The 24,512-nt window shown below is 44.1% G+C and overlaps 1 protein-coding gene across 4 annotated transcripts; it reads left to right on the top strand.

The window, feature by feature from the left end:
* Positions 1-36: 36 nt before the first annotated feature.
* Positions 37-23,594, top strand: Mrpl42 (mitochondrial ribosomal protein L42). Of its 4 annotated transcripts, none has more exon segments than NM_001106782.1 (6): positions 37-72; positions 1,485-1,630; positions 4,569-4,632; positions 9,443-9,527; positions 13,571-13,734; positions 23,419-23,594. In NM_001106782.1, coding segments are annotated over 5 exon segments (426 nt in total). In that variant the 5' UTR covers positions 37-72; positions 1,485-1,563; the 3' UTR covers positions 23,465-23,594.
* The last annotated feature ends 918 nt before the right edge of the window (positions 23,595-24,512 follow it).

The following is a 24,512-nucleotide window of genomic DNA, read 5'->3' as shown; positions in this document are numbered from 1 at the left end:
CGCGGGCCTGTAGCGCGCGCGCGCTGGACGGCGCCTTTAAGACCCAGATTGAAGCAAGATGGCGAGCGCGCGGTGAGTAGCTGTAGAGGTACCGCTGCCCTCTCCTTTTATCGGACAGATCTGGAAGGCTTGTCCGTAGGCATTGAGGACTTTTCTGTCTGACGTTAGCCTCAGAGTGAGGCTGCCGGTGTCCCCAAGCTCCATCTAGCAGTAAGAGTCGGTGTATGGTGCAGGCGGGAGTCACGCTGCTCCACGTTGACCTTGCAACTCCTGAGATTCTAGTCTTTAAACCGGCTCATGGGTGGTAGTCCCTCCCTGTGTTCCTGTTCCTTAAACTTCAGACCCACCAGGGTGTTTGATTTGGAACTGAATTCAGTGCCAAGGGACTCATCCTGGAAAGTCTCTCTTTGGAGTAATAGAGTTTGACTCTCCCGTGGGTATGCAAGAACCGAGCACAAACATTTTGATTTTGGACTTGTATTCAGAAGACGGGTTTTCTCCCCACGCGTGCCACCAGTTAAACAGTGAACTACTAAATAATAAAGCATTTGACTTTTCTCAGCCTTCGTTCCTAATCGACTGTGAAAGCACAGAATATAAGGAAAGTGGGTTGCAAGGCATAAATAAATAGCCAACAGAATGAACGCTGGGTTTGCAGTTCGCATCCCTCTTATGCCAGGCATCAGTGTGCAAAGAAAGAGAGCCCCTGTCCTAATCCTTTTCATGCCTGTTGAAGTAGGGAAGGGCACAGACAGTCATTGATACCAATACAGACTAAGGGCACAGTAATTCTATACCCTTTATTTACAACATGTCATGAAAATTGTGGTTGCTTGTCGAAGTTTACCACTGAAGAATGGGAAGGTCGTTTAGTTAATGACTTGCCTCAGATCTTCCAGTTTGTAAGTGAGCAACTTCAAAGTCTTTGGAAGCAAGTCCTTTTAAATTTTCATGATTTGAAATAAACATGCTTGCCATTTCGTTAAATGTTATGTGCCTGTCAGAAGAGGTGGGGATGAAAGTGCTTTGTTTAAAAACCTCTAAGATGGTGACATCGATGGATTCCTCTTAAGTTTTTCATGGACCCAAACCAGGTCCTGTTGCATATTTCATCAGAGACAGCATTACTGTAAGGGATAGGGTTCTGTGTGGGACTTGGGAGTTAGTATATAGACTCACTAGTGTTTGAGGAAAAGTTTGCAGTGTGTATTATGCGTGAAAGACTCTGAGTGATTCCGTATTTGCTGAGCATTCAGTAAATGAAGCAAACTGGGCAGAGCCCTGAGAAAGCTGCACTTAAGAGAAATGATAGAGGACACAGTTGCGAGGCTTATTTTGATGTCAGTGCTCTTTGTCCTGCTGTTCAATGGGAATGGCCAAGTTTAAAAGCCCTGTTTTTAAGTGATTAGCACTAGCTAATGGTTCCGATCTTGTAGTACTGTTTAACTTTACCTTTACACCTGATTCTCTTTATCTCTTAGCAGGAACGAAAATCTGTGTGCGTAGAAACAGGTTTTAGAGGTAGTTTCTCTTCACAGTATCATTTATTGAAATCACTGGATCATGGCGGCAGCAGTGAAATGGGCAGTATCACACAGAACTATCTGGAGGCATTTATTTCCAATCCAAAGTAAGTGAGACTTTTTTTTTAATGCTTAAAAATAGTTTTCAGTTTTTCAAGTATAGGCTATTTAAAGCACTGGGTTATTCTGTATGCCTCCCATTTGCAATTATAAAAGGGGACAAAATTTAAAATTAATAAATTATGCTCTACATGGTAACTATGAATATCACCAGCTGTTATCAACATGGAAAGATCACTAAGTAGAGGAAGAAGAAAACATGATTTATCAGAGAATGATCGTGTTATGGGCTTAAAAGATCGTGTGTGTGTGTGTGTGTGTGTGTGTGTGTGTGTGTGTATGAGTGTGTGTGTCTGTGTATGAGTGTGCATGTGTATATATACAGACATGCATAAATGCTGAGTGAAAGATCTAGGCTAACCACTGGCTATCATTGAGATATAAGAAGGATTTAGGTGAATTGGTAGAGAGCAACTTCCCCTTCATGAAAAGCATTTAGATTCATTTTACACCTGTTAACTTTTTTTTTTTTAGTAATTCTCAAAAATTGGAAATAAAAAGGGAGCCCCATCTTCCAAGAATATTCACTGTTAGTATTTTAGGTTTTATCCTTGTGGATACATACAGCCATTAAACGAATAACTGTACTTCCTCTCTAAAGAACATTTTCCCTTAAAGTCTGTAATATGTGCTTGATAATCAATCTATTGGCTCATAAGTAAACAGAATGTAAAAATTCTGTCCACAGCTCGATGCTTTCACACCCTACCTCCCCAAAGCAATAAATAGATCCCTGGGGGTCATTTGAGGCAAGGCAAGTTTTTCACTAAACTCCTTTTTAAAAACAGTGTTGGAATTTACCTAATCCCACTTTTATAGAAAGCCTTGTCGCATGACCTTATCATACCTTCTCTGTCACCTTCTTTTGTCCTAAGTGAGTTATGAGACCAGATGGCTTCATGTGCTTTAAAGAAACATAACCATCCATACGTGACGTTGATTGCATGTAAGAGTTTCGAATGTGCCCTCACATGGGAGGGCTTTTTCTTGATGTTCTCTGTACTTTCTCTTTAAATTGTGGATTTTGTTTTGCCACCGATGTTAACATCCTTTTCCACATAGAACTTCAAAACTAATAGTCTCCCTTCGGTCATAGAAGCTGTGTAGACAAGGGACTCCTTCTCAGGTTAGTCACAGGATCTTAGGATGACTGAATTGGGAACAGTTTAAGTTAGCTCACAGTTAACTGAACATTCTGGCCATCCAGGCACTCCTGTCAGTTAATGAAACATTTCCAAATCTCCTGCTGTGTGCAGGAGGGACTGAGGATGTCGAATCTGTACTAGGGCCACCGTATAAACGTAGTGGGAAACCCGATAGAAAATGATCTTTTCAGTGAGGAGGGAACTAGGGAAATAGGTAGTTTTCACATTAACTCCTGTGGAGATGACTGGCTGTATTGGGTCTGACTTCTCAGCACCCTAGGGCTGAGCTCTCTGAGGGAAACAGAAGGCTAGGTATCAGGGATCTTTCTCTCACCCTGCCACCAAGCTTGGTGACCTGAGTTTCATCTGTGGAACCCACATAGTAGAATGAGGGAACCAATTCCACAGACAGACATGTAATTTTTAAAATTCTGTCCCCTGATCCCTTGTTAACCTAATTCTCATTTTTAAAACTCTGAATATTGTTTTGTTAGCCACATCCTATTTTTCTGTGTAGCCCTGAGTGTCTTATAAGTTGCTCCGGAGACCAGGCTGGCCTCAAACTCAGAGATCCACTTGCCCCTTCCTCTGCATGCTGGGATTAATGGTGTGTGCCACCAATGCCCAGCTTAAAATTAATTCGTGAGCACAGAATATTGCTAAAGATGGTAGCTATAAAGAGCCATACACATTTAACTTTTGATTATCTGTGCTTTTAAAAGTTTCATAAACAGACCGTTGTGGTATACGCCTTTAATCCTAGCACTCTGGAGGCAGAGGCAGACGGATTTCCTGAGTTTGAAGACAGCCTGGTGTACATAGCAAGTTCCAGAACAGCCAAGGCTACCCAGAGAAACCCTGTCTTGAAAGACAAACAAAGAAACAAGTTTCTGTGGTGAGCTGTGTGTCGTGGTGCGCCTTTAATTCCAGTACTCCGGAGGCAGAGGCGGGAGCATATCTGTGTGTTTGAGGGCAGCTGGACTATATAGTGAATTCTAGAATAGCCAGGGCTGTGTAGAGAGACCCTGTCTCGAATCAGGAACAACAACCTCAAAATCACTGTAGTTAGATGGACATGTTGGCCTAAGTCTGTAATCCCAACCACTTGGAAGCCTGAAGCAGTTGGATCTCTGTGATCAACTAATCAAGGCTAATCTGATCTACACAGTGAGCTGCACAAAATACTAATCATAAAGAATAAAACTGCCGTAATGCTCTTTACTTGTAATCTTGTAGGCATCGTTCACTATAGTGGTTTTCACTGGACGGTGTAGAGCGCACTTTCAATCCCAGCACTCGGGAGGCAAAGGCAGGCAGGTCTCTCCTAGATTAAAGCCATCCTGGTCGACCGAGTGAGTTCCAGGACAGCCAAGGCTACACAGAAAAACCCAGTCTCAGAAAAACAAAACAAAGAGAACAAAACAAACCCAAACCAAACAAACAAAAATCCCGAAGGACCACTCCCCCCCCACCTCTCCCCCACCCATTTTACTGACATTTCTGTGCACACTTTATCCTTGTGACCCACCCTGTCGCTCCTTCTCCCCTTCTGGCTTTTTTCCTCCCTAACAGACACCCTTTACTTTTGTCTCACGTATTTGTACACTATTCAGTCTAGATTTCCCTATGGGAGCACCTCTCCCTTCCTCTGCCTCCCGTCTTCCCCTCCTCCCACGCCTCTATAAAGGCACAAGAGAAAGCACAAGGGCCACACTGGTTGATGTATAGATTTACCTTCACGCGCAGGGGAGCTAAGCTCTTTTACTCTGGGTTTTTGCAGATGGAGCCATATCTAGTGCTCGTCACAAATCTACGTATTCTTCCCTTCCAGACGACTACAATTGGTAGGTATAGAAATTCACAAAGCAGTCTTAGCCAGATCCGAAATGACCTGATGCTTGCTTTCCTGATTATTCTGTCTTTAATTTCGTCTTTAAAATTGTCTTATGCGTGTGGTATCTGGATTGTACACATTTTAGATAAGAACAACTATTGTGTTGCAGTCGACGCTCACGTCTGTTGTACTAGGTGCTTTTTCCCCTTCTGATGCAGGCTTTAACTTTTTGCAAAAGTTAATTCGCTTTTATAGTTTTATATTAGAGCTTATGTCTGTTAGCTGTCTTTTGTTTGACACTGAATAATTCCAAATTACACACTATTTGTTTGGTATTTATTCAACTGAGTCACTATTCTAAGATCTAAGAAGAGCATACATTGTGTTCATTTTTATTTTTATTTTTTTGCAGAGCAGAGTTCATATACAGAAAATACAATATATTTTCTTCTTTTCTTTTTTTTTTAAAGATTTATTTTCTGTATATGAGTACAGTGTTGCTGTCTTCAGACACACCAGAAGAGGGCATCAGATTCCATTACAGATAGTTGTGAGCCACCATATAGTTGCTGGGAATTGAACTCAGGACCTCTGGAAGAACAGTCTTAACTGCTGAGCCATCTCTCCAGCCCACAATATATTCTCTTAAATCATGTAGGTTTTATTGCAAATTTTATTAAATAAAAAATACAGAGACCAAAAAAAAAAACCCCAAAAAACAACCAAACACAAAAAACCCAAAACAACAAAACCCAAAAACCAGCCCAGTAGACTCAAACTCTCCACAGTTGAGTTGAACCTGGCCTTGGATCCCCCCCCACCCCACCCCCCGTGCTGCCACACCCAGCATTTTCTATATTTTCTTTTAAATGTGTTATATTTTTGCCTGCTTGTATTATGTGTACTATGTGTGTTCCTGATGTCTGGGGAGGTCAAAAGAGGGTGTCAGATCTGTTGGACTGGAGTTACTGACTTCCTTCTTTGTTGGCGCCAGCACCGACACGGTACCGAGAATTGGGCGAAAGCCTACAGGATGAAAGAAACACACATACACACACACACAGGTTATCGTGTCAAGCCAGGAGAGGAAGAGAGGAAGAGAGAGAGAGAGAGAGAGAGAGAGAGAGAGAGAGAGAGAGAGAGAAAGAGAGAGAGAGAAAGAGAGAAAGAGAGAGAAAGAGTGGAAGAGCGGAAGGAAGAGTGAGAGTGAGGAAAAAGAGTGAGAGAGTCCTATAGCTTTATTCACCACTTATATACCCAAGTCTCCAGGTAGAAAATACCTGGGAAGCACAGTGGGAAACCCTGGCTCATGACTACCTGGCTCTTGACTTTGGTAACAAAAGACCAACTACGAGACCTGAATTAATTAGGGAGAAATCCCAGAAGACCAGCCTAAATCTGAAGGATAAAGGCTGAGGAAGTAAAAGGCAGAAGTAAATTGACCACCACCCAGGTGTGGTCCAGGTGTGTCGGTTCCACATGCATCAGCCGGGCTCAGCAGAGGTCATGCAGTGGAGACACCGGGTGTTTACTACTTGGTCTTTTCTTCCTGTGCCGAAAATACATGGGAGAGGCCTCTGTCCAACAATCCCATGACTTCTTAACTGTGGCCATGCAGTTACAAAGCGGCCAGGCCCAAATCCAATATGGCACTACACTTCTTAGCAGCCAGGAGGGTGCTGGGAACTAAAACAGGGTCCTTTGCAAGAACAAGCTATCTCTCCAGCCCATACTTTGTTTTTTGACACTAGTTTGTTTTTTTTTTTTTTTTTTTTTTAAGATTTATTTGTTTATAAGTACACTGTAGCTGTCTTCAGACATACCAGAAGATGGCTGTGAGCCACCATGTTGTTGCTGGGAATTGAACTCAAGACCACTGGAAGAGCAGTGAGCCATCTCCCCAGCCCCTTGACCCTAGTTTGTTTGTTTGCTTGTTTGTTTGTTTTTTCTTTCTTTCTTTTTTTTTTTTTTTTTTTGGTTCTTTTTTTCGGAGCTGGGGACCGAACCCAGGGCCTTGCGCTTCCTAGGCAAGCGCTCTACCACTGAGCTAAATCCCCAACCCCTGTTTGTTTTTTCTTAACAGACTTAATTCATTTATTTTTCTTGTATAAAAACCCTTATGTGGTAGCCACAGCTGGAGCCTGGGTCCTCTGAACAGAGACTCTGGTGTGGGTTTTCACAAGATGATCAGTGAATTCCTGATAAGGAGACTTGGTGAACCCAGTCTCTTTCCAGAGGTCAGGGGTCAGGTAGCTATAGGTCTTAGAGATAGCATCAAAGGTGGCCTTGGCAAAGTTGCCCAGGGTGGCAGTGCAGCCCCTGGCTGAAGTGTAGCAGTCGTTTATACCAGCCATCATCAGTAGCTTCTTGGGCACAGGAGCAGAGACAATGCCAGTGCCTCTGGAGGCGGGGATGAGGCGCACCAGCACAGAGCCACAGCGGCCTGTCACCTTGCATGGCACAGTGTGGGGCTTGTTCCCCCAGTAGTAGCCTCTCCACACTGGGACGATTGAAAGCTCGGCCAGGATGATGGCCCCTCGGATTTGACCCTAGTTTTAATTACACATTTAATGAGTACTAAATTAAGTAGCTAGTGATGAAATTAGACTAGGTTATATCTTTTTTCAACCTGAACACATTGAGTGATGTCAGTGTTATGTAAAACTTTCTAAAGCCAGCTGTGGTGATTACCTCAGCACGGGAAAGCTAAAGAGGAGGATCGTGAGTTCAAAGCCAGCCTGGACTATCCAGCTGAGTTACGAGTCAAGCACTTTTTTTTTTTTTTTTTTTTCTTTTTGGAGCTGGGGACTGAACCCAGGGCCTTGCGCTTGCTAGGTAAGCACTCCATCGCTGAGCTAAATCCCCAACCCCCTAGTCAAGCACTTTTTAAAATGTTTAAATATTCATTTGGGCTGGACATGGTGGTAACACTATAAATGTTAATTCCCAGCATTGGGGAGGTAGGTGCAGGTGAGGCCCTGTGTGGTCCAGGCTAGCCAGAAGTACAAAATGAGACCTTCTTTGTGACAGAAACACACTAACAAATAAATAAAAAATAAATAAATATAATTTGATAGTGGAAATGTGATTACAGTTATGTTTAGAATTCAGTGGTAAAATCAGAGTGAACACTTAAAGCAGAATGAAATACAATTTAAGGTCTCATTACTGTTTATTTTTTTATGGTAGTTAAGCTGACATAGTCTGCTTTGCTCTTAGTTGTCACTTATGCTATAGGTGCAGAGTTTCCAATCAAGCAATACATGTTCCCTTCAGCAATTTGTGGTTAATTAATTTTACTATTTAAATTTAAATAATTATATACTTGTACCACACAAATATATCCAATATAGTTTCTCAGCCTGAAATTAGCACCCTTTCCATACATACATTTTGCATTACATTTCTTTATTTGTGTGTGAGCATGTGCGGGCCATGGCCATGCCCATAGAGGTTAGAAGACGGCTCTCTTTTCACCGTGTGGGTCCTGCGGCTCAAACTCAGGTGGTCAGTCTTGGCAGCAAGCACCTTTACCCACTGAGCCCTCTCACCTGCTCCTGTTAGTTTGTAAAGTTTCAGTTCCGTTAGTGCGTGAATCTCTTTCCCTTAAGCATAAAATCGCTCAGAGTCTCTTTCAGATTAGACCCAGCTGTAAGAATCCTCAGTTAACATTTCAGTTAGGCTAAAACGTTCAGTAACTTTTCGATATTTTTTCCTTTGCTTTTCTTCTTTGTCTAGAATAGTCTGTCTTAAGTTCGAAGCAGCATCTTTCTTATTTTTTGATTGTTTTCTGTTGTTGTTGTTGATTTTTGTTTGTTTTTCTGAGACAGGGTTTCTCTGTGTAGCCCTGGCTGTCCTGGAACTCACTCTGTTGACCAGGCTAGCCTCAGACTCAGAGACCTGTCTGCTCCTGCCTCTGGAGTGCTGGGACTAAAGGGGTGTGCCAGTACCCCCAGCTTAAAATAGCATCATGAAATCTGGGGTTTATCTTGGAAAGCTTCCTCAAAATACACTAGCCTGTAGGCTACCCTCTGTTGTAATATGGGACTTCCAAGGTGGACTGACTTGTATTGCAGATGTGGCTTTATAAAAGTCATCCCAGAACAACTTGGTTTGTCCCCTGATGGCATTTGCAACAGTGGCCATATCCTTGGGGCTGCATTTGCTCCTGTGGCTTTCTGTGACCTGAGCCACCTTAGGACACTGGTGCCTGTGGGTGGAGCCTGTACAGTGCCAGGGCCTCAGGGCTTTATTACCCTTGTCCTTCTCCAGCAGCCAGAGGCTTAGCTTTCAGTGTAGCATGCATGCAGGGTGGTTTCCAATTAATTTTCTCACTCAGTAATTATTCTAGCTGGGCATACCTGTACTTTTTTTTTTTTTTTTTCTTTTTTTCGGAGCTGGGGACCAAACCCAGGGCCTTGAGCTTGCTAGGCAAGTGCTCTACCCCTGAGCTAAAAACAGGAGATAAGAGTTGGGAGGATTGAGAATTTAAGGTCATCCTTGACTACATAGTAAGTTCGAAACCAGCCCAGACACATGAGATCCCATCTCAAACAAAAGTCATTTGTTTGAGAAATGTTTGAGAAATTTGTTTGAGAAAAAATCTGCTGGATACAATGGTGTGTGTTCATTATTCAGTCTCTTTGGAGGCAGAGGCAGGCGGACTGCCATGCTTTGGAGGCCAGTGTGGGCTACAGAGTGAGTTCTAGGACAAGCTGGGCTACAGAGTGAGACCTGGTCACAAAAACAAAGCCAGACGGAAAAGTAATCGTGCTGCCTTGAGTACAGCTTAACTGTGTTTCTAAAACCTTCCTTTCCAGCAAGGTAGAGCTGGCATTGACGTCTGATGGCAGGACAATAGTGTGCTACCACCCTTCCGTGGATGTCCCCTACGAACACACCCAAGTACGTACAGGAGGTCTGTCTGCTAACCTTCATTTGTTCTGTGTCTTTTAGCCTCTCTAGTGAACTGCTCGATTTTCCTCTTAGTTTTTAATCATCTTTCCTAAAAAGTTTCTTAGTATACAAGGGAACTATTTAAGGGGAATTAGGACATTATTTTTCTGACCTCAGAAATTTGATAAAAACTAGACCTTGCGGCAGAGACCTGTAATCCCAACCCCTTGGCTTGAAGCACAAGATTTCAAATTCATCTTAGCAAGACCTGGTTTAAAATTTAAAATTTTTAAAGTTTTGTGAATAAAGGAGATTGGCAGAGTACTCATCTAGTATTTGGGAGGCTTTGGGTTGAATTCCCAGTATCACACTCGTGTACAAAATAAACCTGTAAAATGTATTATATATCCGATATCATGATATATATCATGACAGACTGGTATTTTAGAATACTATTTTATAGCTTTTGTGGTGTTGATTCTGATAATCTTTTTACTTTCTAAGAGTCCATTCATTAGTGTGTGTGCACGTACATGCCTTGCATAGAAGTTAGAGGATAACTTCTGGGAGTAGGTTATCTCCAGCCATCGAGTGGGTCCCGGAAGTTGAACCAAGTCCTCAGGCCTGGGCTAAATGTGCTTTCCTGCTGGGCCACTGCAAAGACCCAAATAATGACCCCTATAGGCGATTAGGGAGTGGTGCCACTTGAGAGGGATTGGGGGTGTGGCTTTGTTGGAGGAAGTCACTGAGGGTGGGCTTTGAGGTTTCTAAATTCCAAGCCAGGTCCAGTGTCTTTCTCTTCCTGTTGCCCTTGAGTCTTGAAGGCAGAACTCTCAGCTCTTTCTCCAGCTACTGCCTGTATGCTGTCTTCCCTCCCACCATGATGATAATGGACTAAACCTCTGACACCATAAGCTAGCTCTAATTAAATGCTTTCATTTCTGAGAGCTGCCATGTCATGGGGTCTCTTCACAGCAGTAGAACAGTAACTAAGACACGTGGCTTGAGTGTGGAGGCCAGAGGATAGCTTGTAGACACAGTTCTCTCTATCTTTATAGGGTACCAGGGATCAGACTCAGGCTGTCATGCTTCCTCAGCAAGCACTTTTATCTTCCAGTATCGTGCTGGCCCCAAACACCTCTTTTAAATATTTACAATTTTTTTTTAAAGTGGCAAAGTCTAGCCAGGTGATGGTGGCACACACCTTTAATCCCATTATTCAGGAGGCAGAGGCAAGCGGAGCTCTATGAGCCCGAGGCCAGCCTGGTCTACAGAGCATGTTAGAGGACAGCCAGGGCTACACAGAGAAACCCTGTCTTGAAAAACAACAAATAGTTGTTTGTCTTTGGAGGCAAAGTCTCACTGTAGCCCAGGCTGGATCTCTTTATGTCATCCAGGCTATCCTAGAACTCCTTCTGTAGTTGAGAGTGTCCTCTGTCTCAGCCTCCCCGGTGTTGTGAGTACAGGTGAGTGTCAACATGCCTGCCTTAAAACATTTGACCTTTAGTGACAGATATCACAACCTAAAGGAGAGATCTCTTGTTTAAGGGTCTGTCAGCCAAGTAGCAGCAGGGGTAGATGCAGTGTGTGCGCAAGCCCCACACTGAGGAAGTGAAGTATCCTCAGTAGGCTGGGACAAGGGGACGTTTCTGAAGGCCAGCTGAGGAGATTCCAGGAGTTGTCTGCAACACCGGTTCCTCCTCACAGGAGTCAGTAACGTGGGCGGCTGCAGCTCGAGGCTCACCAGGCAGTTGCTGGGCAGCAGGTAGTTTCAGTGAGTAACTGCAGTGACTTTGTGCAGGGTTGTGGTTCCGAGTGATTCTCTGTTAGTTCTTGCTATCAGATCCATGTCTGTGAGAGCCTCTCAGAGCCCGCAGCTTTATTCACCTACACTCTAGTGTGGCCACGCTTGATTCTGACAGCTTTCACAGCCCTAATGCATGTTTGCTAGACCCTGCCAAGGGATAGCCATTTACAATGACTGATAATCAGTTTCTGTAAAAGAGTCAGTCTGTGAAGGGTTCTAGTGGTCTAAGGAATGCTTCTTTAAAATCTGCTTATAGCACTGTATGTGGGGGATTGTAAGGGAAATGTCAGTAACTACCATTCATAGGGATCTTTAAGATCTGAGGAACAAGCACACTACATTACCTTTCGCCTGATCTGCACCAGTGCTTATGAGATCTCTGTCACTCCTGATTTCAGAAAGGGAAGTAAGTGTGTTGCCTCAGGACCCGTACTGTTCTTAACCTCTTTGTTACTAGTCTTCCTTATACAGATAAGTGAGGAGTGGTTTCCTACTAGCTTTTCTGTTACTCATTTGTTTTTGAAACACTGGAGCTCACTATCAACACCAGGCTGGCCTCACACTCCTCCTGCCTTTGCTCCTGGGTGATGGGATTGCAGGCACTATGTCACTTTTCAGTGAAAGGCTGTCTTAATCACTGTTCTATTCTGTGAAGAGACACCATTACCAAGACAGCTTCATAAAAGAAAGCATTTAGCTGGGGGCTTGCTTATAGTTTCATAGGGTTAGTCCTTCAAGGCAAGGAGCATGGTGGAAGGTAGGCAGGCCTGATACTGGAGCAGTAGCTAAGAATTTATATCTAATCTATGAGCAGAGAGGGAGACTGGGCCTGCCATGGGCTTTTGAAACCTCAAAGCCCACCTCCAGTGACACACCTTGATTTATAAGGCCACACCTCCTAATCCTCCCCAAACAGTTCCAACTGGGAACCAAACAGTCAAACATATGAGCCTATGGTGGCCATTCGTACTCAAACTCCCTCAGAGGTCTTTTATATATTTTTCATTGTTCTTTCCTTAGTAATATATAGAAAAACCTGTCACATTGCAAGTTAAAAAAATTATATGGGCTCCAGTATATATATTGGGAAATAGAAACAAAAATAACAAGTACCTTATCATCAAGGTAAAATAATTGAGTAAGAACATTTATTATTAGAAAATAAACCTAACATTTTTTGTGTGTAGAAGAGTTTCTGACCTTGAGTAATACAGTGCCCGACGGTGCTCTGGTAACGTGCCCACTGTAAGGCAGTGCTCTGGTAACGTGCCCACTGTAAGGCAGTGCTCTGGTAACGTGCCCACTGTAAGCCGTGCTCTGGTAACGTGCCCACTGTAAGGCGGTACTCTGGTAACGTGCCCACTGTAAGGCGGTGCTCTGGTAACGTGCCCACTGTAAGGCAGTGCTCTGGTAACGTGCCCACTGTAAGGCAGTGCTCTGGTAACGTGCCCACTGTAAGGCAGTGCTCTGGTAACGTGCCCACTGTAAGGCAGTGCTCTGGTAACGTACCCACTGTAAGGCGGTACTCTGGTAACGTGCCCACTGTAAGGCAGTGCTCTGGTAACGTGCCCACTGTAAGCTGTGCTCTGGTAACGTGCCCACTGTAAGGCGGTACTCTGGTAACGTGCCCACTGTAAGGCGGTGCTCTGGTAACGTGCCCACTGTAAGGCAGTGCTCTGGTAACGTGCCCACTGTAAGCCGTGCTCTGGTAACGTGCCCACTGTAAGGCGGTACTCTGGTAACGTGCCCACTGTAAGGCAGTGCTCTGGTAACGTGCCCACTGTAAGGCGGTACTCTGGTAATGTGCCCACTGTAAGGCGGTGCTCTGGTAACGTGCCCACTGTAAGGCAGTGCTCTGGTAACGTGCCCACTGTAAGCCGTGCTCTGGTAACGTGCCCACTGTAAGGCGGTACTCTGGTAACGTGCCCACTGTAAGGCAGTGCTCTGGTAACGTACCCACTGTAAGCCGTGCTCTGGTAACGTGCCCACTGTAAGGCGGTACTCTGGTAACGTGCCCACTGTAAGGCAGTGCTCTGGTAACGTGCCCACTGTAAGGCAGTGCTCTGGTAACGTGCCCACTGTAAGGCAGTGCTCTGGTAACGAACCACTGTAAGGCGGTACTCTGGTAACGTGCCCACTGTGAGTAGTGGTCGCTGCTGAGGGTGGTCGCTGCTTCATCACAAAGCCGGTCAGTTCCCAGCTTACATTTCTACACTTCATTGTTTGTAATTTGCTTACTTTATAGCCTATCCCTCATCCAGATCTTCTGCATAATAACGAGGAAACACACGAGCAGATACTGAGAACCAAGTTAGAAGGAAATCGCAAGCATCTTGAGCAAGGGCCCATGATAGAACAACTCAGCAAGGTGTTCTTCACCACAAAGCATCGCTGGTACCCACACGGACAGTAAGTTCAATCCTTTCCTCAGCTCCAAACACACGCTCGCCCCTGCCTTTCCTCAGCTCCCCGCACACTCACCCTTGCCTTTCCTCAGCTCCCCGCACACTCACCCCTGCCTTTCCTCAGCTTCCCGCACACTCACTTCTGCCTTTCCTCAGCTCCTTACACACTCTCACCTCTGCCTTTCCTCAGCTTCCCGCACACTCACTTCTGCCTTTCCTCAGCTCCTTACACACTCTCACCTCTGCCTTTCCTCAGCTCCCCGCAACTCACCCCTGCCTTTCCTCAGCTTCCTGCACACTCACTTCTGCCTTTCTTTGCTCAGCTCCTTACACACACTCACCCCTGCCTTTCCTTAGCTCCCCGCAACTCACCCCTGCCTTTCTTTGCTCAGCTCCCCCACACACACTCACCCCTGCCTTTCCTTAGCTCCCCGCACACGCTCACCTGCGCCTTTGCGTTAACAACTGTAGTGGTGCAGGGTGCGAACATTGATCCAAGTGTGCTATGGTGTATTTTTCAATCTGTATATCCTGGAGTTAAAACAAAATAACACTTAATTTTTATTAATACAAGAGTTTTTCAGAAATTCTTCTAGTCTGTGCTAGTCCTTTATTATGGTTTATAAATATTCCTTCCTAATAATATCTGATCTTATTCTGAGTACTTTATTCATTTCTTTATGTCAAAGATTTATTTATTTTCTTATCTTATGTGTATGAGTGATTTGTGTCTATGCAAGTACACTACCTGTGTGTTTGGTGCTCCTGAAGGTCTGAGGGAGGAGTGTCCCTGATCTCCTGGAACTGGAGCCACCATGTGGCCACTGGGAATAGGACCTGTGTCCTCTGCAAGTTTATCCATTTCTAACAGAGTTTTGAATTATTACTCCCCTACCCCCCAATCGTGCCGGGTCTGATTGGTCAGTAAATATTGTACTTAATTCCTTTAAAAACTACTTGCCCTTCGTTTTGTTTACAATGCTCACATAGTGTTGTTTTCTTTCCTTCCTTCCTTCTTTCCTTCCTTTGTGTGTGTGTGTGTGTGTGTGTGTGTGTGCACACGCATTTCTGCTGGTGTGTGTGCACATGGAAGCCAGAGATGAATGCTTAGTGTCCTCCTCAGTCACCCTTGACTTTATTTACTATTTTCTCCATCCCATACCCTTATTTTTAAAAGATTTATTATTAATTTATTTATTTTAAAGATTTGTTTTATTTATTTTATGAATACATTGTAGCTGTCTTCAGACACACCAGAAGAGGGCATCAGATCCTATTACAGATGGTTGTGAGCCACCATGTGGTTGCTGGGAATTGAACTCAGGACCTCTGGAAGAGCAGTCGGTGCTCTTAACCACTGAGCCATCTCTCCAGCCTGATTTATTTATTTTTACTTTATGTGCGAGTTTTGCCCACTTACAAGTGTGTGCACCACCTGTGTACAGTGCCTCAGGAGGTGAGGGGTGGGCATTGGATCTCCCCTGGAGTTAGAGATGGTTGTGAGCCACCAAGAGGGTACTGGGAGTTGAACCCAGATCCTCTAGAAGAAGCACCAGTGAGTGCCCTTGAGCACTGAGCCATCTCTCCAGCCTGTCACCTTATTTTCTGAGATAGCATCATTCTCTTGACCTGGAACTTACTGATTACATAGATTGATTGGCCAGCATGGCCCTGGAATGCTCCTGCTTCTGCCTCCTCAGTTCTAGGACTACGAGTGTCCTGAGGCCAGATGGCAAGTGCCTTTAACCAGTAAGCCATTTCAGAACCCCTGCACCCCATTTAAATAAAAGTATGTTTACTTTATTGGCTTATTTTTTTGGTTTTTGTATTGTTGGGAATTGAACCCAGGGCCTTGTGAATTAGAGGCAATCTTTGAACTCTGAGTTATAGTCACCACCACCCCACCACCCCCTTCACCGCCTCCTCCCCAACTTCTTATTTCTTTTCTTGCAATGCTAGGGATCAGCCCTAGGGCCCACACGTTCTAAGCAGTGTGTTCTACTGTGTATTCCTAGCTCAGAACCTCCTCTCACATCTTTCTTCTTCCAAACCAAACTGTGAAGTGTTCTTTCTTGTTTCTGTTTGTCTGAGCAAGCTCTGTTCTTGTTCTCTTGGGCTTCCAGGAACCAGCACTGAGCTGAGCCTGTGCAGGGTGCACCCACAGAGCTCCTGAGTCTAATCTCACACTGCCCCAGTGAGTGCTCGGGGATGGAAACTTCCCTAGAGTAAAACAACTAAAGTGTCATCGAACCTTGAAACGTGGTTTAGATAGATGTATGAGAAATGGTGGCAGCTCCCCAGGCAGAAGGATTAGCTTGTCGGATGAAATACAGAGGAAACCACAAGTAGCTCTGATTGAGGGAATGCTGGTAGATCCTGACATGTCCCCCCATAAGTTCCTATGTTTGAACACTTGGTCCCCAGTTGATGATGTTGTGTTGGGAGATCATAAAACCTTCGGAAGACAGGTCTGTATGGTAGATGTGTGTCAGTGGCTATGGTCCTCTGGGGACTGAAGGAGGCCCTGCCTCCTCTCTTCTCTCTGCTGCTTGATCACATCACCATGGGAGACGTGCCAGGCTCCAGCTCCCTCCATCACAGGCAGGAGCCTCTGTGGATGTGCGAAGGCTCTGGGGGTTTTATGCTGAGGAACTAGAATGCAAACCTGCACATCCAACATTTATGTCATAATGCATTTGTAAGGATCCTCTTTTGAGGAGACGAAGTGATGTAAGGAAAGACCAGACAGAGAGACTGCTATGATTCCATTATAATAGTCTAGTGAAAGACCTTGACTTTGGCAGGCTGACCCCAAGAGTGAGAAGGGGAAAGTGAGGTGTATAGGTGCTTTATGAAGAAAGATAGGCTGTGCTTTAAGAACTTTATTAGTAGTAAGTGCCAGGGGCCAGGGGTTGGGGAGCGTTGGAGGCGTTTGTGACTGGGATGTTTTAGTGGGTGGTGGTGCCATTAATATGAATGGGGAAGTGAGGAAGAAGAAGCCACTGTTAGTTATGCTGACTCTGAAGACTGTGGGTCATCCCGCACGCGCCTAGGCGAAGCTCTACATCCTGGGACTCTGTTTACTGTTTCAGTTCCTCTTCAGCAGACCCTTTCTCCCCGACTTTCAGTGTGGCAGGGTTCCTGAGGATAGTGCTTCACACTACCTTCCTTGGCAAAGCTGACCCTGCCATTCTTTATTAGACGATCTGTGTGTGCCTTGCTGAGCACGTGGCAGTCAGAGGACAGCTTGCAGGCACTGATGCTCTCCTCCGCCATTTTACTCGCAGAGGTGGAAGCCTGTTAGGTTTGGCATTAAGCACCTTTACCAACTCAATCATCTTGCTTGCCCAACTCATTTTTTTCCTCTTTTTTTTTTTTTCTTTTTTTTTTTCTTTTTCTGAGCTGGGGACCGAACCCAGGGCCTTGCACTTGCTAGGCAAGCGCTCTACCACTGAGCTAAATCCCCAACCCCATTTTTTTCTCTAAAGACAAGGTTTCTCTATGTGCTAGCTCTGTCTTGCCTGTAATGCTCTACGTAGACCAGGTTGGCCCAAACCTCACAGAGATCCAGGGCTTCTACCTCACACTTGAAAGTGTATGTCACCATGCCCAGCTAAACTCTTGACATTTTTATTTACAGTCATTGTATGGATGATTTACAACCTATTGTGTTGTATAGTTTAAAATCCCCTCAGGGTCACTGTCCTTAAAATATTTTAAACGGGGGCTGGAGAGCTGGCTGCTCTTCCAGAGGGCCTGGGTTGGGTCCCCAGCATCTCACATGGCAGCTCACAACTGTCTGTAGCTCCAGTTCTAGGGGATCTGATGCCCTCTTCTGCCCCCATAGGTACCAGGCCATTGTGTGGTGCACAGACATATGTAGGCAAACACTCACAGGCATAAAATAAATTCATCCTAGTTTTTCCCCCTTTGAGACAGGCTGGCCCAGAACTCAGATCCGCCTGCCTCTCTTCTGCCTCCTGAATGATGGGATTACAGCTGTACCATCGTCCATCACCTGGCGACATTTTTTTTTAAGTTAGACTTTCCCCAGTTTGTGGTTCCCTGCAGTAAAGCAGCCTTTCTTTCCCTCCTCTAAAGGAGCCTCTCAGTTTACAATCTGTAAGAACCGAGGGGGCAGGGTCCTTATTGTGGGCTTGCCTTGTTTTGAGACAGGATTTTATTACTCTGTAGTCCACACTGGCCTGGAACTCCTTAGTCCAGGCACCTCTTGAGCTGGCCACAGCCCTCCTGCTTCAGCCTCTGCACACTTGGATTACAGGGTAAAGGTGATCTATTTTTGTTTCTTTTTTAAGAAAAGAATGAGAGTGTGTGGCTAACACGTGTTGTGGTTATTATTATTGTGGAGGTTTGCCGCACCCCCAGGTTGCCTTTAAGTGTCTACTGGGGGTCGAGTCCGTTTCAGATCATTTAGTTCCCAGATGAAGCACACAGAGAGACACCTTTGGATTTATAGTATGCTTTGGAGCACTAGAGCTGGGCAGCTGTCAGCCCTCGGTGCCATTTTGTCTGCTTCCCTGTGGGAATCCCCGAGATATGACTGCCGTGTTCCACTGGCGGCAGGCCCTTATGGCTGAGAGCTCACATCCACCTACCCCAACCCACAGCATTCTCTCTCTTCTGCTTGCCTCTCTTCCTTTTTTTTTTTCTCTCTACCTGCAGGAAACTAACCCTCCCCCTCTTCTACTGCCCAATCACAGGCTTTAGCCTTTTACTGACCAATGAACTTGGGGGCAAGGTTTGCACCACAAAAGCTGGTTTACTCCTTGGGGCAGACAGGTCTTGGGATACTGTATTTAGCATTTGAATACATAGCAGCCCCAGACCAAGCACCAGACCCTACAAGCACAGTCTCTCACTCTAGTTTTTTAATGTAAAAGCAGTTTTTATTGTGTTTGAATAAGAAAGCTGTGGATAGGATAACCCAGTTAAAAAATCTCACATTTATTTGATAATTTCATACATGTATGTATTGATTATATCTTCCCTCAGCTCCTTCCCAACTTCCAGTCTTTCAGTTTCTATTTTAAGACAGTTTCTCCGTGTAGCATTGGCTGTCCTGGAACTCACTCTGTAGACCAGGCTGACCTTGAACTCAGAAATCCGCCTGCCTCTGCCTCCCCAGTGCAGGGATTAAAGGCCTGTGCTGCCGCCGTCCAACTTCTTTTCTGTTTTGGTCTCTATTTCTGATTTTTATGTCTTAGTGCTCATTGTTTATGCATATTGTTAGATTTTCACCTGGCTTTGTAACTATTAAGAGTTCATGAAAGCAAATTAAGAAGCCATCCCATAGCTTTGTATCTTTAATTATATTCTTAGATGTGTAGCCACGCTTCATGGCCTCATTGCATCTCCTGATTATCTTTTATTTTTGTTTTACCTAAAATGTTCTTATTTTATTATTAATGTTTGTGCGTGTGTATAGGTGTATGGAGGTGTTCGTGCATGCCACACTGACAATGTAGGTGTCAGAGGACAACTGTCAGGAGTCTGTCTCTCTCTCTTTCTATCTCCATCCATCCATCCATCCATCCATCCATCCATCCATCCATCCATCCATCTGGAGGGACTGTATGCAGGTGTGCAGAGAGACTTATGGGACACCTTCAGGTTTAAAGACAATCTCTCGGTAGCCTGGAACTCAGCGGCTAGACTATGCTGGTCAGGAAGCCCCAGCCAGGGTCTTCCCGGCCTCCATCTCCCCGGTGCTGGGAGTACAGTCCTGTGCCACACTGCTTAGCTCTGTTTACATGGGATCTGGGGGTGGAACTCAGGCCCATAGGCCTGCAAGGCGAACACTTTCCTGACTGAGCTGTCTTCTCAGCCTTTTATTTTTGCACATTACCCAGAAATTTGATTTCCAGCCTACTTTTCAGCATCCTTGCTGGCTTTTGTTACTTGCTTCTTTCCTGCGCATTCAGATTGCTTTAATCTCTTGTAAACATTGTTCATAACCAAGTCACTGAGGTTGTGAAAATCCCCTGACTGTATTTCACTTGAAGGAGAAAGACTAAAGGCAGGAAGACTATTCAGAGCATGTTATCTAGGATCTTACCTATGTTTAATCTTAATTTACTTTAATCTAATTGCTACTAATTAGCTTTTGACTGCTAATTAATGTAATCTCCTAGTATATCTTTACCCCTCAGGACTGTGAAGCACTTTGAATTATAAGCAGACTTTAATTAGGCGGAATTGATTGTCCCAATACCTCTCCCAATAAAGAGCTCAGCAGAAAACCCCAGATGCTAGTTTGTATGCATAAAGAAAGCATCTAGCCTAGAATTATTGTCCTTTCAGATCATCCAGAACATATTTGCCTAGTATCTGTATGTGTACACACATATAAATATATACAAAAGTTTATTTATTAGCATTTGTGCATGATGTCTGTAGGTTCCAGGGATGGAATTCATGTTGCCAGCCTTGTGTAGCAGGCACCTTTACTCACTGATCTGCCTTTTCAACATGTCTAATTTTGATTAAAGTATTCATTTCTGAACATTAGTGAACCATTTTTCCTAAAGACTCAAGCAGTATATAGACTAATTTGTCAGTATTTCACAGTTTTTAAGGTATAGCAATCAAAAGAATGAGACTCACTATGATTTCAAAATGAGATGTATAATCTTCGTTTTCAATGTCTTTTTTTTTTTTTTTTTTTTTTTTTTTTTTTTGGTTCTTTTTTTCGGAGCTGGGGACCGAACCCAGGGCCTTGCGCTTCCTAGGTAAGCGCTCTAACCGCTGAGCTAAATCCCCAGCCCCCGTTTTCAATGTCTTTAGAGGTATTACAATGTTGCTTTTAAAGGCATCAGATCCCATTACAGATGGTTGTGAGCCACCATGTGGTTGCTGGGATTTGAACTCAGGACCTCAGGAAGAGCAGTCGGTGCTCTTAACCACTGAGCCATCTCTCCAGCCCCTCTTCAGAGTTTTCTTAGCAATTCTGTCTTCTGTTTATTTATGTCTAAATTATGAAATTAGCCCATCTCTAAAAAGCTTTTTCCTTAAAAAACCTGCTGGAATTTTAAACAGGATAATGTTTGGTCTCCAGGCCAATTTCAGGCTAGTTGATACCTTATATAACTAGATATTTCTGAAAATGAAATATATCTCTGAAAATGATACATTTTTCTATTTTCTTTGGTCTTTAGAAAAAGGTTTTGTGTTTTGTTTTTCTTTTTTCTCTTTTCCTTTTGGGACAGGGTTCTCTGTGTAGCCCTGGCCTTCCTGGAACTTGCTCTGTAGTTCCAGTCTGGCCTCAAGAGACCCACCTGCCTCTGCCTCCTGGGTGCTGGGATTAAAGGCGCCCCACTACCACTTAGAAAATTTTTTTTGGGGGGGGGCTTGTGGTCTTTTTGTTTGCTCATTTGTTTTTGTTTTAATCATTTTGCTCTTTTTTTGAGATTCTAATGGAATTACACCATTTTCACCTTCCTTCACCTTCCTCCCCCAAATCTCTCTTGTTCCCACCCTTGTTTTCGTTTCAAATTCATGACTTTTTCCTTTAATTGTTGTTACATACATATGATTTTTTTATAAATAGTTATATATATTCCTAAATATTAAAGCAAAACCTGCTCCGTGAGTACAATGTTACTTTACATGTGTGTGTTTTCAAAGCTTAGGCATCAGGTTTTCTTGACACAGGTCTTGCTATGGTCCCTAAATTAGCCTCAGACTTGTCTTTCCTACCTCACCCTCCTGAGGACATGGGACCCCAAGAGAGTACCCTGCTCTCAGCTCTGAACTCATTTGCAGGTTGCAATGTATACATTTATCTCAAAAAGTCCTTTCATTGTCACTGTAAATAGTATTGGACTTTTAACTTCCATTTTCAAAAGTTAGTTGTTTTTAGGATTACAGTTGTCTGCTGGACATGGTAGTGCATGCTGTGTAGACACAGGCTGGCTTCAAACACAGAGACCCTCCTGCCTCTGCCTCCCAAGTGCTGGGATTATCTCAGTCTTACGGGTCACAGTCATGTCGCAGCCACACTACAAGTGTTATTCAAAATTATCTTCAAACTTCAAACAAGACGCGTATAATGTATCTATGAAATACAAGTAAATTTTATGCTTACACATAATAATTACAAAACAGACAAGACACACAATTATTTTGGGGAGATTTGCCGTGCTCCTCTTTGCTTTCAGATAACTGCAGGACATTTCTACGTCCACTTTAGACTTTATAGCTCCTGAGTAAAAGACACAGAGACCTGTTATTTTATTCACAAGCTGCCGGCACTGTGCTGGGCAGGTTCTGAGCTGTTCTGTCCTGACTAAGCTGTTAGTAACCCAGATAAATGCTCCATTACTTGTCATCTGAGTCTTGCTCTGCTCCACATATGCCCTCATGGCGAATCCTCCTGTCTCCACATGCTCTCTCCATGTCTTCCCTCTCTTCCCTCTACCTGGGACCTTCTCATTGGGATTCAATGTCCTGCCTCTACTGCCCTCTCCTGCCCAGACATAGGCTGATCAGACCTTACTTAACCAATCAGGGAAGATGGAAAACAGTTTTATGTAACATTCGGACAGGGTGCTTGACCTTACCAATGTCCATACTGTAACAGGAGGTCTGGGCACAAGAATCAGGAGCTGAATCTACAGTACACAAGACTAACCCCCCAACTTTGTGGTGGAGAGGCTTGAGGAGGTCTGATCCTACTGATCTCACCACCCCTGCTGTCTTTTTTTTTTTTTTTTTTTTTTGGTTCTTTTTTTTCCCCGGAGCTGGGGACCAAACCCAGGGCCTTGCGCTTCCTAGGTAAGCGCTCTACCACTGAGCTAAATCCCCAGCCCCCACCCCCGCTGTCTTAGTTAGGGTTTTACTGCTGTGAACAGACACCATGACCGAGACAACTCTTAAAAGGACAGCATTTAACTGGGGCTGGCTTACAGGTTCAGGGGTTCAGTCCATTATCAAGGTGAGACCATGGCAGCATCCAGGCAGGCATGGTACAGGAGGAGCTGAGAGTTCTACATCTTCATCTGAAGGGTGCTAGTGGAAGGCTAACTTCCAGGCAGCTAGGGTGAGGGTCTAACAGCCCACATGCTCAGTGACACACCTACTCCAACAAGGCCACACTACTCCCTGGGTCGAGCGTATGCAAAACATCACAGCTGCACTTGGATTGGTTATACTTTCCAGCGTACTTCTGCGTGCTCAGGGAAGTAAAGTCTTTCTGCACATTCTCATCTTGATTGCTTGCATTCTTGGTCACATTTGCATTTTACTGCAAAAATATTACTAATCAAATTCTACTGTAAAATCATATTGAAACATGATTTTACAGTTGAAGAGGCCTCTGCTCAGAGGAAATAATTGTATTATCAATAAAATCTTATAGAGTATATTTACGATATAAAGCTTCTTTAAAGGTAAGCACTTATTTTTAATTCTTGGTTTTAATCCAAGATCTGTTCTCAAGATCTGAAAGGAGATTTTCCAAATTGTTTAATTGATAGGAAATAAGGTTTGCAATGGGGAATTTGGCTTATTATAAGAAATATCTGAGAAGTATGCAATAGTGTGTAAACTTTTATTGACTTTTTCAAATAATTCTAACAAAAGTAGAAAATAACCACAGAAATTTAAGCTGTCTACCTGGAGTAACTAATTACTGAAATAACCTCACCTCTAATATTTTCTTCTTCTGAAGGTATCACAGACGCCGTAAGAAACTGAACCCTCCCAAAGACAGGTGACCGACTCCTCTTATCTCAGAGCAGCAAGGACATTTGCTCTGCATCCTGTCTGCCAGTTGAGAAAATGTACACATGTATTCATTCCGATGGTATGCAGGGGAGTAATAAAAATGCCCTTTCATGGACTCAAGTGTGTATTTCGTTATAGTGATTCTGAATTTGAGGTTCTTATTTAAGAAGCCTACTTGATCCTCTTTTCCTTTTGAAACATTAAAGCCACCCCCCTTATTTACTTTGGGTTTTGGGACAGGATCTCTCTGTCTGTGTTCTGGAACAAGACCAAGCCCAGAGTGGCCTTGAGATCCACCTGCTTCTACCTGTGCTTATTTTATTATTTTTACTATTGTGTAAGTGCGTGTACACGTGGATGCATTTGCGAGCCACCTCACTTGGTGAGAATGGTGGTGCACACCTTTAATCTCAGCGCTGAGGATGTAGGGACGGGGGTCTCTGAGGCCAGCCTAGCCCACAGAGTGAGCTCCAGGACTGCCACACTTACATAGAGAAACCTTGGCGGGGGGGGGGGGTGACAATTAAAATAACCCCAAAACACCGAAGACGGATAGTGGGGAGGAAGAGGAGGGGAGAAGGAAGAGGAGGAGGTGGGAAGGAGATGGGCTTGTCTGTGTCTTTTGGCTCATCCCCCATTCTGCAATGTTTCCTGAACCCTGTCTTCAAAACAACAAAACAAAACTACACAAAATTACTTTGGAGCCTGTGCAAACAGCTGCAAACCTGTGATTAGAATTCTTCAGCAAATCGGCGTTATGGGAACGTTCTCAGATTAACTACTGTGCTCTTTGATAGCATTGCTGCCTTGGGATTTCGGATTGGTTGGTAAGGACTCTCTAAAAGAAACATTTATTTGTGTTTATGATTTTTTTATGTGATGCAACAGAATTCATTATTTGTTTTATTGTCTATTTTATGCACGTGAGTATTTTTTTCTACATGTGTGTCTGTCTATGATGTGTGTTCTTGATTCCTGTGGAGGCCAGAAGAAGGCATGGATTCTCTGGGACAAGAGTTACAACAGTGAGCTGCCATG

This window comes from Rattus norvegicus, chromosome 7, assembly GCF_021556685.1.
Source record: "Rattus norvegicus strain SHRSP/BbbUtx chromosome 7, alternate assembly SHRSP_T2T, whole genome shotgun sequence".
NCBI classification, from domain to species: Eukaryota; Metazoa; Chordata; class Mammalia; order Rodentia; family Muridae; genus Rattus; species Rattus norvegicus.
Note: the sequence above shows the minus strand (reverse complement) of the source record. Positions and strands in the feature narration are given on the sequence as shown.

Bases quoted from the DNA above. Each gene is read 5' to 3' on its own strand.
- Mrpl42 (XM_087556311.1), top strand. From the start codon at position 1,564: ATGGCGGCAGCAGTGAAATGGGCAGTATCACACAGAACTATCTGGAGG. The intron at 1,631-4,568 runs GTAAGTGAGACT...GGGTTTTTGCAG, and splicing joins GCATTTATTTCCAATCCAAA to ATGGAGCCATATCTAGTGCT. The intron at 9,528-13,570 runs GTACGTACAGGA...CTTACTTTATAG, and splicing joins TCCCCTACGAACACACCCAA to CCTATCCCTCATCCAGATCT.